Source organism: Sinocyclocheilus rhinocerous, unplaced genomic scaffold (genome assembly GCF_001515625.1).
Source record: "Sinocyclocheilus rhinocerous isolate Xijiao unplaced genomic scaffold, SAMN03320098_v1.1 scaffold387, whole genome shotgun sequence".
Taxonomy (NCBI): Eukaryota; Metazoa; Chordata; class Actinopteri; order Cypriniformes; family Cyprinidae; genus Sinocyclocheilus; species Sinocyclocheilus rhinocerous.
The window spans coordinates 37671-52218 of NW_015651557.1; the positions used below are offsets into that span (position 1 = coordinate 37671).

General features: G+C 36.0%; 1 protein-coding gene across 2 annotated transcripts in view; it reads right to left on the reverse strand.

Annotated features, from left to right (window-relative positions):
• Positions 1 to 4864: 4864 nt before the first annotated feature.
• The window catches only part of LOC107713164 (calcium/calmodulin-dependent protein kinase type II subunit alpha), a 41954-nt gene continuing 32270 nt past the window's right edge, over positions 4865 to 14548 (reverse strand). Inside the window, exons 14-19 of one of the 2 annotated variants that reach the window (XM_016518595.1) lie at positions 13959 to 13991; positions 13596 to 13644; positions 12010 to 12085; positions 9140 to 9234; positions 7018 to 7259; positions 4865 to 5764 (exon numbers count right to left, since the gene is read on the reverse strand). In XM_016518595.1, the coding sequence (XP_016374081.1) occupies positions 7027 to 7259; positions 9140 to 9234; positions 12010 to 12085; positions 13596 to 13644; positions 13959 to 13991 (486 nt within the window). In that variant the 3' untranslated portion in view covers positions 4865 to 5764; positions 7018 to 7026. The remainder of the gene's footprint in view (positions 5765 to 7017; positions 7260 to 9139; positions 9235 to 12009; positions 12086 to 13595; positions 13645 to 13958; positions 13992 to 14548) is intronic. The other variant, XM_016518596.1, reaches the window with a different exon arrangement.

A 14548-nucleotide genomic window follows, 5' to 3' on the forward strand; every position in this document is an offset into this window, starting at 1 on the left:
AGTGGAACTATTTGGTACTGCACCCAAACAAAATCTTACTGAAAGCTAATTTTTTGTGATATCAACCTCAAATTTGGAACACAAATAACCTAGATTATGGCTTTGACTGTCATGTGATTTTAGACTAAAACATGTTTTGGAAAATATATTTAGCATTTAAAATGTAATAGTATTTTAGTGTATTCTTCATAATAAGAAATTTAAACTTCTATAACCTTTTTTATTTATTTGTTTTAGCAATAATCTGTGAAGTAGCTTCTTTAAAAAATAGACCAAACTTAAGTCTGTACTGAAAAGCATGCCAGATTTACAACAGTTTAATTTGGAAGTTTCATTTTTAGGTCTATGCTCAAAAAGTGATTAAAAGATAATAAATGCATTATAACTATTCCAAAAATATAATTTAGTACCATGAAACAAAATATTAAATAAAAGATATTATTGAACTAAAATGTAGTACATTCATTTATTTGACATTAAAAAGATTGGTCATTTTTGACTACCTCTCAACAGTACCAGAGAGTGAGTTAATATTACTCAGTACTTATTTATTTGCAATGAATAGATTTACACAACAAAACATTTGCCTGTTGTAAAAGGTGTTTTTATGCACGTTTGAGCTGACTTTTCATTGCATTTACACCATTCTAACCAGCAGACATCACCAGCATGTGGTGTTTCGAATGCTTTGAAAAAGTTAATCGTTTTTGTGAAGCAATTGGTTCAGCTGATTCAAAGTTTTGAAAATTACTAGTGAAACCCCGTTTCACGCTGACTTCAATAATAACATGCACTCCTCAAAACTTCATTAGCAACAAATACGCAATGACAACTACAACACTTCGTAAAGCACTTTTATTTATAAGCCCGGGTGCATTAGAGCCAAACTGCAAAAAGTACATTTTACTCTGAAAACAATATCGTACCCACCCACTTTTTGACAATAAAAACAGCATGCCTCAACAAAACACAGTATATACGTCAAAAACTATCAAAAGATGCTGTTAGGCCTTTCATAAACTGTGCTGAAACGATAAAGAAGACAAAAACATCAAAGAGGCCACAAAGCAACTCACTTTCAGCAGCCGTTTACAATGAACCACGTTACGAGAAGACATAGAAAAGGTTTCCATGCATTTGATTTCTTTCACTTCTAAATGTCTTTCTAAGGAGATAAATAATGAGGAAAAAGAAGAGGAAAACTTTGGTTCTGTATAATGACAATTGAATATTAATTCAATATTAAGAACGGATCTTTGTCAAATGTGCCACAAGTAGCCTGAAAGTGTTTAAATAGAACCAGAAAAAGAATAGCAAAGTTTACAGTTGGTTGTCTGTTGACGGCAGTGATCACACGACCCAACCGAATGAAGAGCAGCTTTTATACAGCCAAGGCAAAACGTTTGATAAAATGAATCAAACAGCAAAAAATCGTGCATACAATCATCACGTTAACATTCTTGCTTTACAAAATAAATCTAAGAATACTAAGACTCAAGAAGCAATATTTGACAAATCCGACTAAGCTCATACCGTTTTACTAATAAAAATGTAACTGGTTTAGTAAATCTGAACACGCAATATTAGGTAACACTTTATTTCGATAGTCCACTTTAGACATTCTATTAACAGTAAGTAACTTTGCAACTACATGTCAACTACATGTCAACTAGCAGTTAGTAGAGTATTAGTAGACTGTCTGCTTAATATCTTCTAACACTTTCTTGGTCAACTTATTCTACTAACCCTAAACCTACCCTAACAGTCTACTCTGAGAATTAGTTGACATGTAGTTGACATGTAGTTACAAAGTTACTTATAGTTAATAGAATGTCTAAAGTGGACTATCGAAATAAAGTGTAACCCAATATTAATCTGTACATATAAGATGCAAAAAACATTTTAATATACCTTACAAATGTTTAGATATGACAGAGATCGATCTGAATAGCAGATATTCACCAGCAATAGTCTGAATACAATATCAACAAGTTCAAATGCTAGGTCTTTTTGAGCATCACTATATAGAGTTAGCAGTGTCCACTTTCTCGTTTGAATAACTTTGATTGTTCGCGTTAATATGAATGTACATTGGTTGAACGTCACAGTAAGACTGAACAAGCAAATAGAGCATCTTAAAAAGACATCAGTAGATAAACACGTCAACACTGATTATTGAAAGCTCTCTCTCCAGCAACACGCTTCCATTGAATTTGAATAGAAGCTAAGCCCAGACATCAAACACACTCTCAAGAGCTTTTTCAAGAGACTTCCTTTTGCAATAAAAAGAAAAAATCCCTGAATCCTAAATACAAAAGGAAGAACAAATACACCAGCTCTACTGGAAGAACTTTATCAAAGTGCTCTGAGCACACCACACCAGACCCGGATCTCAAAACCCTGTACGGCAGAAAGAAATATCAAGCTCTCGCATGCATTTACTGTTCCACTGCCACCATCAGCACCGGCTTTAACTTTAAGCAACAGTTCGTTGAGTGGGTTGCTCAGCCCCCTTGATCCATCTGTTCTTGCAGTGCGGATCATGTGGGTTCAATAGATTGTGTGTGTGTTTTTTGTGCCATAGATGCAGCTTTGATTTCAAGGGCTAAACGTATACTGAAATTCACTGCTGTTCAATGTGCTTCACTAAACTCGGTAGAAAATGTTCAATGGCGATTGTCTGGAAATCGGGCAGTGGAGGACAAGCTGTTTAAGTCATTACTATATTCTTACCTAGCAGTTCTACTTTATTTCAAATATATAAACATCCATTTCAATCAGATTACATTCGAGTTTATTACAGGTGTATAAGAGAGATTAAAAGACTAGTTAATGTCTAAAAAAAAATCTAGGTATCCGTGGAAACCCCTAGGAAACAGGATCTCTTTTGGAATGTAGCCGTTGTCCCAAATATCTCATTTGTGTCAAATATCTGCAAATGTAGCACTTATGGTCAAAAACATGGTGGCTAATTTTGTAAACATAACCAAGATACTAAAAAAAAAAACATTCCATACAGCAGGGTTGCAACAGCAAAGTGGCTTCATCATAGTTTATCCATAAAGAAGTGTTCTGAGCAATGAGAATAAAAGCTAATGTGAATGTGATGACACCGTAAAGCAGAGGGCCAATGAAGTTCAAGGAATGAGATGAGAAGCCGGGAGCTTGTACATCCTCAAGCCAGTGATCCTGCAACTCTGGTATTTTCAACTAAGATGGAAAAAGAAAGTAAGGTCAGTATGCAAAATGTTACAGAGCAAGTCTAAAGATGAATATTTTTTAAGAATATAATTCAACACAAACACTGCCACACAGATTTTGATAACTGGACAGCTAAATAAAATGTGTGGCGTGCCAAAGAAGTAGACTAAGGGGTAATGTGGGTACATTCATATTTCTGAAACATTCAACTAATATTTGCCATGGAGAATCTATGCCTACACAGAAGTAAGCCCTGTCTAGGTGCTGCCAGTCCAGTTTGTGTCAAGCTATTTGTTAGTCTTTTAGTAAGAGAAAGATGAAATTTAGTTGCAATCAATGCTTTAACTATAGCATCAGATGACTGTTATTCTGTAGCGTGGAACTGAAGGAGACATGACGATGGCACCATTTGATCTTTGCTTGACCAATCAGTGGAAAGTTCCAGATCACATGGAAATCAAAAATCCAAGCTATTTATCTATTTCTACCCCTGGGTGTAAAAACGAAAAATCAAGACGAATTCTTGTTTTTTCTTTTTTTTTTTTTTTTTACTAAAAAGCTGACGTTTTCTCATGTTTCTGTTTTCAATATTTAATCAAAAAAACAAATGAACGCAACGTACATGGACCGATGTAGCCTAGTCATGTAATGGATTTTGTACTACATGAAAAACGATCCACAGTTTAGCCAACACTGTGTGAAGAGTTTAGAAAAAAGTGACAAAAGTATTGAAAAAAAAAAAAAAACTGGTCCCAGCAATTGCAAAAAGCTGTAGTCTTAATGTTACTTTTTAATGTAAAATAGTATAAAATTTTAAGAAATATGGTTCTGTCATGACAACTCTCGGAGTACCGAGACTTGCTACTGCCAACACATCCACAACATGCTGCTGCTGCAAATATAACATACATGAAATAACCCCCATATAGCATACATGAATCACCTTGTAGCAGATCTATACAGGTGGAGCTGGGGAAGGTGGAGGGTTTCTGAAGCAAGCTGCAACTGCTCATATAGCACTAATCATATATTTGAATGTTGAGCAGTGAGCTCATTGGCTACCGATACAGGAGAGAACCAATCAGCTGTGCCATGTGATAATGATGTCATTAGGTCAGATTGAGTTAGACCTATCAGACTGCTCAGTTGACATGTAGTTACAAAGTTACTTATAGTTAATAGAATGTCTAAAGTGGACTATCGAAATAAAGTGTAACCCAATATTAATCTGTACATATAAGATGCAAAAAACATTTTAATATACCTTACAAATGTTTAGATATGACAGAGATCGATCTGAATAGCAGATATTCACCAGCAATAGTCTGAATACAATATCAACAAGTTCAAATGCTAGGTCTTTTTGAGCATCACTATATAGAGTTAGCAGTGTCCACTTTCTCGTTTGAATAACTTTGATTGTTCGCGTTAATATGAATGTACATTGGTTGAACGTCACAGTAAGACTGAACAAGCAAATAGAGCATCTTAAAAAGACATCAGTAGATAAACACGTCAACACTGATTATTGAAAGCTCTCTCTCCAGCAACACGCTTCCATTGAATTTGAATAGAAGCTAAGCCCAGACATCAAACACACTCTCAAGAGCTTTTTCAAGAGACTTCCTTTTGCAATAAAAAGAAAAAATCCCTGAATCCTAAATACAAAAGGAAGAACAAATACACCAGCTCTACTGGAAGAACTTTATCAAAGTGCTCTGAGCACACCACACCAGACCCGGATCTCAAAACCCTGTACGGCAGAAAGAAATATCAAGCTCTCGCATGCATTTACTGTTCCACTGCCACCATCAGCACCGGCTTTAACTTTAAGCAACAGTTCGTTGAGTGGGTTGCTCAGCCCCCTTGATCCATCTGTTCTTGCAGTGCGGATCATGTGGGTTCAATAGATTGTGTGTGTGTTTTTTGTGCCATAGATGCAGCTTTGATTTCAAGGGCTAAACGTATACTGAAATTCACTGCTGTTCAATGTGCTTCACTAAACTCGGTAGAAAATGTTCAATGGCGATTGTCTGGAAATCGGGCAGTGGAGGACAAGCTGTTTAAGTCATTACTATATTCTTACCTAGCAGTTCTACTTTATTTCAAATATATAAACATCCATTTCAATCAGATTACATTCGAGTTTATTACAGGTGTATAAGAGAGATTAAAAGACTAGTTAATGTCTAAAAAAAAATCTAGGTATCCGTGGAAACCCCTAGGAAACAGGATCTCTTTTGGAATGTAGCCGTTGTCCCAAATATCTCATTTGTGTCAAATATCTGCAAATGTAGCACTTATGGTCAAAAACATGGTGGCTAATTTTGTAATCATAATCAAGATGTAAAAAAAAAAAAGCATTGATACCACGCAGCAGGGTTGCAACAGCGGCTTCATCATAGTTTATCCATAAAGAAGTGTTCTGAGCAATGAGAATAAAAGCTAATGTGAATGTGATGACACCGTAAAGCAGAGGGCCAATGAAGTTCAAGGAATGAGATGAGAAGCTGGGAGCTTGTACATCCTCAAGCCAGTGATCCTGCAACTCTGGTATTTTCAACTAAGATGGAAAAAGAAAGTAAGGTCAGTATGCAAAATGTTACAGAGCAAGTCTAAAGATGAATATTTTTTAAGAATATAATTCAACACAAACACTGCCACACAGATTTTGATAACTGGACAGCTAAATAAAATGTGTGGCGTGCCAAAGAAGTAGACTAAGGGGTAATGTGGGTACATTCATATTTCTGAAACATTCAACTAATATTTGCCATGGAGAATCTATGCCTACACAGAAGTAAGCCCTGTCTAGGTGCTGCCAGTCCAGTTTGTGTCAAGCTATTTGTTAGTCTTTTAGTAAGAGAAAGATGAAATTTAGTTGCAATCAATGCTTTAACTATAGCATCAGATGACTGTTATTCTGTAGCGTGGAACTGAAGGAGACATGACGATGGCACCATTTGATCTTTGCTTGACCAATCAGTGGAAAGTTCCAGATCACATGGAAATCAAAAATCCAAGCTATTTATCTATTTCTACCCCTGGGTGTAAAAACGAAAAATCAAGACGAATTCTTGTTTTTTCTTTTTTTTTTTTTTTTACTAAAAAGCTGACGTTTTCTCATGTTTCTGTTTTCAATATTTAATCAAAAAAACAAATGAACGCAACGTACATGGACCGATGTAGCCTAGTCATGTAATGGATTTTGTACTACATGAAAAACGATCCACAGTTTAGCCAACACTGTGTGAAGAGTTTAGAAAAAAGTGACAAAAGTATTGAAAAAAAAAAAAAAACTGGTCCCAGCAATTGCAAAAAGCTGTAGTCTTAATGTTACTTTTTAATGTAAAATAGTATAAAATTTTAAGAAATATGGTTCTGTCATGACAACTCTCGGAGTACCGAGACTTGCTACTGCCAACACATCCACAACATGCTGCTGCTGCAAATATAACATACATGAAATAACCCCCATATAGCATACATGAATCACCTTGTAGCAGATCTATACAGGTGGAGCTGGGGAAGGTGGAGGGTTTCTGAAGCAAGCTGCAACTGCTCATATAGCACTAATCATATATTTGAATGTTGAGCAGTGAGCTCATTGGCTACCGATACAGGAGAGAGCCAATCAGCTGTGCCATGTGATAATGATGTCATTAGGTCAGATTGAGTTAGACCTATCAGACTGCTCCATCTAGAGTTTCATGCCAGAACTCTGTATTTACATTTATTGATTGTTGAATCTGCCTCTGCGATCATCAAATTCACATATAATAATAAACAATAATAATTCAGTTTTAGATTCGTTACCTGACTCTCTTATTTAGTGATGGCAGACGGAGAGCCTGAGCGATGGAAGTGGACTATCTGCCACTTGCCGTCTTTACGATGCCAGATCCGTGTCTCCTCTGACTGGGCAGTGCATGGCATTCCGTTTGTGTCGAGATACTGCGTGATACGAATGTAGGCGATGCAGGCGGCCTCCTCGCCGATCAGGTGGATATGAGGGTTCAGGATAGTGGTGTGAACCGGCTTGCTGTTCTTCGACCACACTGTTAAAAAATAAAATTTAAAAAAATCAACTTTTCATAAAAATATCTCTAGGTTGCTATAGAGGTCCCGCAATCAAAGTAATGAGCAAAATTTCTTCCAGTAACATTAATAGAACCTTTGTTCACAGTTAGCGGCTCTTGAATAATGTTCTCAAAATGTTAGCACAAAAAACATCATTCATAAAACTTTTTTTTTTCTGAACCCATTTAGTTGGTCATTCAACTATTGTTTTTTTTTTATGTTACCATTTACTACTTGTTTTGAGAAGATTCCAAATTAATGTTCCCATGTTTACAAAAAAATAAAATAAAAATGGAACATTCCGTTAATTTCCTCTGACATTCAGATTGTTTTTAATGCATGAAAAAAAATGTTTTGAGTGTTCAGAGAACTTAATTGGAGCATTAGCAAAACATTCTTAGAATACATTTTTGTTAGTTGGGATAGTGCTTCCATGTGCGACCTCTCAGCCAATTTTTGCCAAACATATTTTTAAAGAACATATGATACGACCAATAGAAACTGACAAAATAAAAACATGGCTTGTAATGCACACAATCTGTGGATGACTGTAGTTTACCTTTGAATACGATTGGTACAACATTGAAGACCTTATTTTAGAAACAAGATTTTGGCCTATATTGTTTAATCTACACTTTAAGAAAAAGGTCGGTTGAAAAATATGAAAAATACATATGCAGGATAATGTCCTGGCAGAAAATTACCCATACACTGACGTATAAAAATACGTCACTCAATATGTCACTTGCTGTTTCTTTTTAATTAATTGTTGTTTACTAACATTTTATCAGTGAAAATTGTTTCTACACCAATTTTTTCAGTGTATGCTAAAACACAATGCAACATATAATTTAATAAAATTTATTAAAAATAAAACACCTGTGAGAAATCAAAAAGGAAAATTCCTTTATATAAACTGTACACTGAGCTGTTTTTTTAATGTATTTATTTATATATTTATTTTTTTTACTTTTCTTAGAGTGCATAACTCATTAATTTATGTAAGTTATAATAAATGCCTATATCCTTAAAAAACGACAGTTGCATTTAACAATTATTTCAGCTATTGAATCTGTTTGGACATGGCGAGTCATTTTAATCCTAGAAAAAATGGCCTCTATAACTCAACAAATGGTGATACAGTATAGGAAGTAAACAAAAGATGAACAGGCAGCAGAAAGGAGCTCCCCTGTCATCAGCTCCATGTCTTTGCTGGACATTTTCGTATTTTTCTGTATTGGTTTGAACAAATTAAAATCATTAAAAAATCATTTTCTGGATGTCACAATTAAACACCACATCACATTCTGCTTTAACAACTTAGAAACGTCACATATTTTGGATCAGACAATATCAAATATTTGCATATTTTCTGTATAAAAACCATTCCTGGTCTTATATAAATCAGTGTTTGACACCAATATGAAATATAATGCTAATCACTGACAATCTTTCTCACAAATCTGATGTTTTTCTCACAATTGTGAGTTTATATCCCGCATTTCTGAGAAAAAAAGTCAGAATTGTGAGATATAAACTTATAAATCTGAGGAATAAAGTCAAAATTGTGAGATATAAACTCACAATTGTGAGTAATAAGGTCAGAATTGCAAGATGTAAATACGCAATTCTGGGAAACAATGTCAGAACTGCGAGTTTACATCACGCTATTGCTAGAACAAAGCTGAAATTACCTTGTTTTATTTTTTTATTCAGTTGCTGAAATGGGATTCCATAGCTACTGATATTCAACCAGCATTAAAAAAAGTCTTGAGGTCAAATAGCATTAGGCAGAAGCTAATTGGAATTTTGCTTTTAATTGTTAGAAATTAGAATACAGGTACACATTGCATCTTACAGTTTTCAAAGTAAAAGCGATGGAAATCCAGCCCCTCCACCAGGTTTCCCAGGGCCTCAGGCTCAAACGCCGTAACACTGGGATCACACATCTTCCTGCACACAAACATAATATAATATATCATAATAATATATTGACAATATCATATTGAAGGTAGTCTTGACATTAACTTATTGGTCTCTGAATATCTTCACAGGGAAGAACCTTTTCAGTGAGGGTTGGGGAATTTTCTTCCTCTTCAGTTTCTATTGATTGTGGAGTTCATCAGGGCTCCATTTTGGGGCCTATTCTGTTTTCACTATTTTTTGCTGCCTTTAGGCCTTTTTAAAAAAAAAACATAGTATGTCTTATCATCTTTATGCTGATGATATTCAGATTTATTTTCCTATTAGATCTGGAGGATCAACATCTCATTCATCTTTGTTATTATGTCTTGAGGAGGTGAAGGGCTGGCTAGAGCAAAATTGCCTACAGCTAAATGCGAGTAAATCTGAAGTTATCATTTTTGGGCCAAATAAGGTTGACAGTGACATAAATGATGTTTTAGGTACATGGACAACAAATGTGTGGTCCCAAATAAGGAATCTGGGTATAACTTTTGACTCAGCTCTAACGTTTGATCATCAGATTAAATGTGTGGTGAAAAGTTGCTTCTTTCACTTGAGTATTATTGCAAAAATGAAATCCTTTTTGTCTGTTGCTGACCTTGAGATAGTGATTCATGCATTTATCTCTTCCCGTTTGGACTATTGTAATGCACTTTTTTTGGGAGAAAGCTAATCTCTTATTTCAAAGTTGCAATTGGTCCAGAATGCAGCCGCGAGGCTCCTTACTAGTACAAAGAAAAGGGAGCATATTACTCCAGTTGTGGAAAAGCTGCATTGGCTTCCGGTTAAATATCGGATTCAGTATAAGGTGTTACTGTATGTTTTTAAAGCTGTCCCATGATATGGCCCCAGAATATATTACGGACTTGATTCATATGAACTCTGGTAGACCTCAAAGAACATTTAACTGCTTACTGCTCTCAGTTCCAAAAACCCGCCTGAAAACTAAAGGGGATTGCGCATTTTCGGTCACTGGCCCAAGACTGTGGAATACCCTTCCACCTGTCATCAGATCTGCACCCTCAATTGATGTTTTTAAATCTCACGTGAAAATATACTTGTTCTCTATGGTTTTTAATTGTTGAATTTTGGAAGATGTAATTTGTTCTGTTTTCTGTTTTTGTTTAATTTTATTTTCAGTGTCCTTGTATTGTTGTGTTGCTGTACAGTCCTTTGGTCTACACTGTAGTGGAAAGGGCTCTATAAATAAAGTAGACTTGAGACTTGAGACATTGTTTTCCAGATAAAAATTCTTTATTGCATGCCAGGATGGGGAAATATACCTACTTTAATTTGATTATTGATCCTAGGAAATATGAATTCTTTTGATGATAGCTGGTTGAGAAGCTCTTTAAAACATTATTTTATGATCAGCCTAGGAAGCCAGGCACACCAGCATTCAGATTGAGAGGAGATGCCGAAATGAACAAGTTTCCTGTGAGGAATATCTGGAATGATATCTTGTTCCTGATCAGGTTGTGGCTAGAGGGGATACAGTTACGGCCAGAAACTAACAATAAATCAACATTTCTACCTATTAGATTGTGTTTTATTAATGTCTACACCTACCCCAACCCTAAAACTACCTCTTACAATAATGCAAAACCAGTAATTATTGTTGAACAGGGTGACAACAATGACGCTATATTGATGTGTGCATGCCCAGTAGCTGCAGCTGTATCTCTTCAGCCTTAACACTGATATGGAGGCCATCTGCTCCATCTGCAAGTTTTATGACAGCGCCATCTACTGTTCACGAGACCATTTGTCCTAAAATCACAATGGCTCTATAGATTCTGCTGAATCAGACCATATCAATGCTTCTCAGCCATTTTGTCTCTTCACCATTATGAATCTTAACAAACTACAAAATCTTTTTAAATCTTTGATGTGCTGAAATGAAACTTGATGTGTATCCTTGGCACTGAGAATTTGGGGAATGGCACCACCTTAGCGATCAACGATTGCAATTGTTTTTTTGCCATTACTCTTACACATTTTGTCCAGTTTTTATCAAATGTGATCTTCAGGTCATGCCTGACAAATCCTACCAAGTTAGCTTTTTTTGCAGTCAAATGTATATAGATATACAAATGGTCCAGTTTTGAAGATCTCAGTTACCTTGGGACTATTTAACCATGGGTAAAAGAAGGGGAAAGTTTATATGAAGACAAGAGGCAAAAAGAAAATAACAATGGCTGACTTTTCGCTGGTGTCATACTGCAACCATCCAGTGAACTTTATGTAATGCATTTGGACAGGAATTCTGCCTCAGTGAGACTTTAGTTTTGCAATCCGCCCCAAATTAGTTTAAGATAAATTGCACAAAAAATACATTAAAAAAAAAAATGAAGTAATGCCCATTCACACCAAGAACGATAACTATATTTGCATCCATGCCAACACATAATAACATTCTGTTTATTATAAGCATGCACTGCAGTAATATTGTCTGCTACTTGAAATGATTTAGACTGGCTGTCAATGATTTAATCACTCATCAGCTGGAAAAACAATCATTCTGTAAATGATTACAATGATTCATTCCACTCTGTCATTATCGTTATACAGTAGTTGTGGTGTGGACGCTATTCTCACATAATGAGAACGATTAGTAACACTTCATAGTTATAGTGATGTGAACAGGACTTTACAGACGATAAAGAAAACAAGTGTTACAGCTGTTGCCAGTCTCCACTACAGTACATTCATATTTATAGATTAGCAAATGTGGATGTGAAAGACGAATGGTCCCAAACTCACGTGTAATTCTCAAAATCTCCATTGCTGATGGCTTCAATGAGTTGCTCAGTTACTTTGATGATTTCTTGCTTCCTCACTGCAAAGATAAAGATTTAGAAGTCGTTTCAGGGGATCAGAATGTGGTAAATTTGTCTATATATGTGTCACTTTTAATTGTTATTTTCCTTGAGATTGACTTATAATGTTAGTGAAGTTTGATAAAAGTACCTGCGAAATAAATAATTGCGTAACCAATAATGGTAAATAAACGTAACATCAGAATGAACAATCCTGTGCTTAATTCAATGGACATTTTATCCAAAAATGAACATTTGCTGTTAATTTACTCACCCCCAGGCCATCCAATATATACAGTGGGTACGGAAAGTATTCAGACCCCCTTACTTTTCTTCAGCAGAAAAGTAAAGAAGATTACTGCAATCCACTTTGAGAGTCAAAAAAGCAAATACAGGCAAGACACAATTAATACCCGTGGCTCCTGACGATATATGGAGGTCTTATGAAGTGAAACAATCGGTCTGTGCAAGAAATTGAAGATTATTTACAACATTATTACCTGTAATCCAGAGCTTCAGGCAAATGGGGAAGTCCGATTAGTTTCCGTGAACTGGTTCTTTCGGAAAGTTTGTTTAAATTAATTGGTTCACTAGTCCGTTTAGGTAATCACGCAATGACGTCACATATGCACAATTATATTATTAAAGCACCCAGTAATGATATGAAACGTGGATGTTTTGCATGTCTAAAGCATATAAAGTGAATGAACTCCCCTTCATCAGCTCAACTTTTTACAATGTGAAACAACAAAAAAGTTCATTCAAGGGCTCGGTTCACGCATGCTCATATCAGCGGCTCATCGGTCTTCAGTCCGAGTCGATCTGTTTCCTCAGTTCAGTGACTGTTGGAGGAACTGGAGCACTGAATGAGTTCATTTATCACATGATCAGATACGCTGCTATTTTGGCTCATTTCGAGTCGGAGTGACTGTCAGGAGTCTGAAAGTGAGTTTTGATTGAGTAACTTGTAGATCTGTGCTGTTTGAGCCGTGAACTGTTTCAGGCGATTCAGTCTGATTTGGTGAACTGGTTCATCCAGTTCACTAAAAAGAACCGGTTCAAAAGAATGATTTGTTTGTATACCAGATATCCATCCGAACCATCTGACTAAAGCTCTGGATTACAGGTAATAATGTTGAAAATAATGTTCAGTTTTTTGCATGTTCCTTCATAAGGCCTCAGCATATTGTCAGGAGCCATGGGTATTAATTTTGTGTTCCTTGATAGGCTTTTTTTTTCATTCTTAAAAACCGGTAGCTGTTGACTTGCATTTTATGAATCACCAAGGACCACAGTTTCAGCTAAAAACTGTTCTACTGAAGATAAAAGTCACCTACCCTGTACATCCTGGATGTCCTGAGGGTGAGTAAATTAACAGCAAATTTTCATTTTTGGGTGAACTCTCCCTTGAATTCAAATGAACATGTCGTTGACAGGAAGCTCCTGCTATGGCGTGTCAGAAACTGGAGGAAATGTGCAGTGCTCTGAATCCTTAGAACCAGAAAAAGACCAACAGACAGACAGTCTCACCTCTAGTATCCTCATCCTCAATTGTGGTGCTTGTACTCTCTGACGATTCCTATAAAAGACACATTAAGATTCAGGATTTTTATTGGCCAAGATCACATAAAACATGATCAGAGTTGACCGGCTGGGCCTTCAAGAAAGAAAGAATTGGTGAAAATCAGAGGATTTCAAGTCAGCAGCTTCGGTCCTGCAACAATAAATGAGTCAGATCAACATCAGCTTTACAAATGTGATGTAACATCAATAACAGAAAAAAGAAAGTCCAGCTCCATGGCAGCCATGTTTTGCTCATTGTTGGGTTGCGGCCTTTAAAGGTTGCCAGTTTGTGGCAGATTGTCAACAGGACGGAGCCTGTTTCACACTCACCATCAGCTGGGTGCTGGAACTGGACTTCCTTTTCTGGAAGAGAAATGAGAAGAGGTTAGACAGGAACAAACATTATGAGATGGACAGAGGGCGATGAGAGGAACAGCTGTGATTCTGAATAATGTACGTGAATAATTTGTTCTTGCATCAACAGTCTACAACAGTATTTCTCTCATGACAACTCTCGGAGGGATTGGCATGGTAATGTACATGACAATCAATCCACCTTATTATTATTTTTTCTTGAATGGCTTATTGTACCAACCTAGCTGATCTTACGAAAAACAAGTCTCACTGTAGTTTACAGGTGAAATGACCACTTAGCGTTGCTCCATTCAGACAAATCAGATTGGGAACTCTGGAGATTTTATTATTTCAGTCTGTTCCATGCATGATAGTGAAAGTATGGATTTAGAATACTTAAATAATATAATGCACAAGCTGTTTGGAGAAAAGAAGTCTGTGTTTAAAGGGGTCATATGATGCGATTTCAATTTTTCCTTTCTCTTTGGAGTGTTACAAGCTCTTGGTGCATAAAGAAGATCTGTAAAGTTGCAAAGACTAAATTCTCAAATCCAAAGAGATATTCT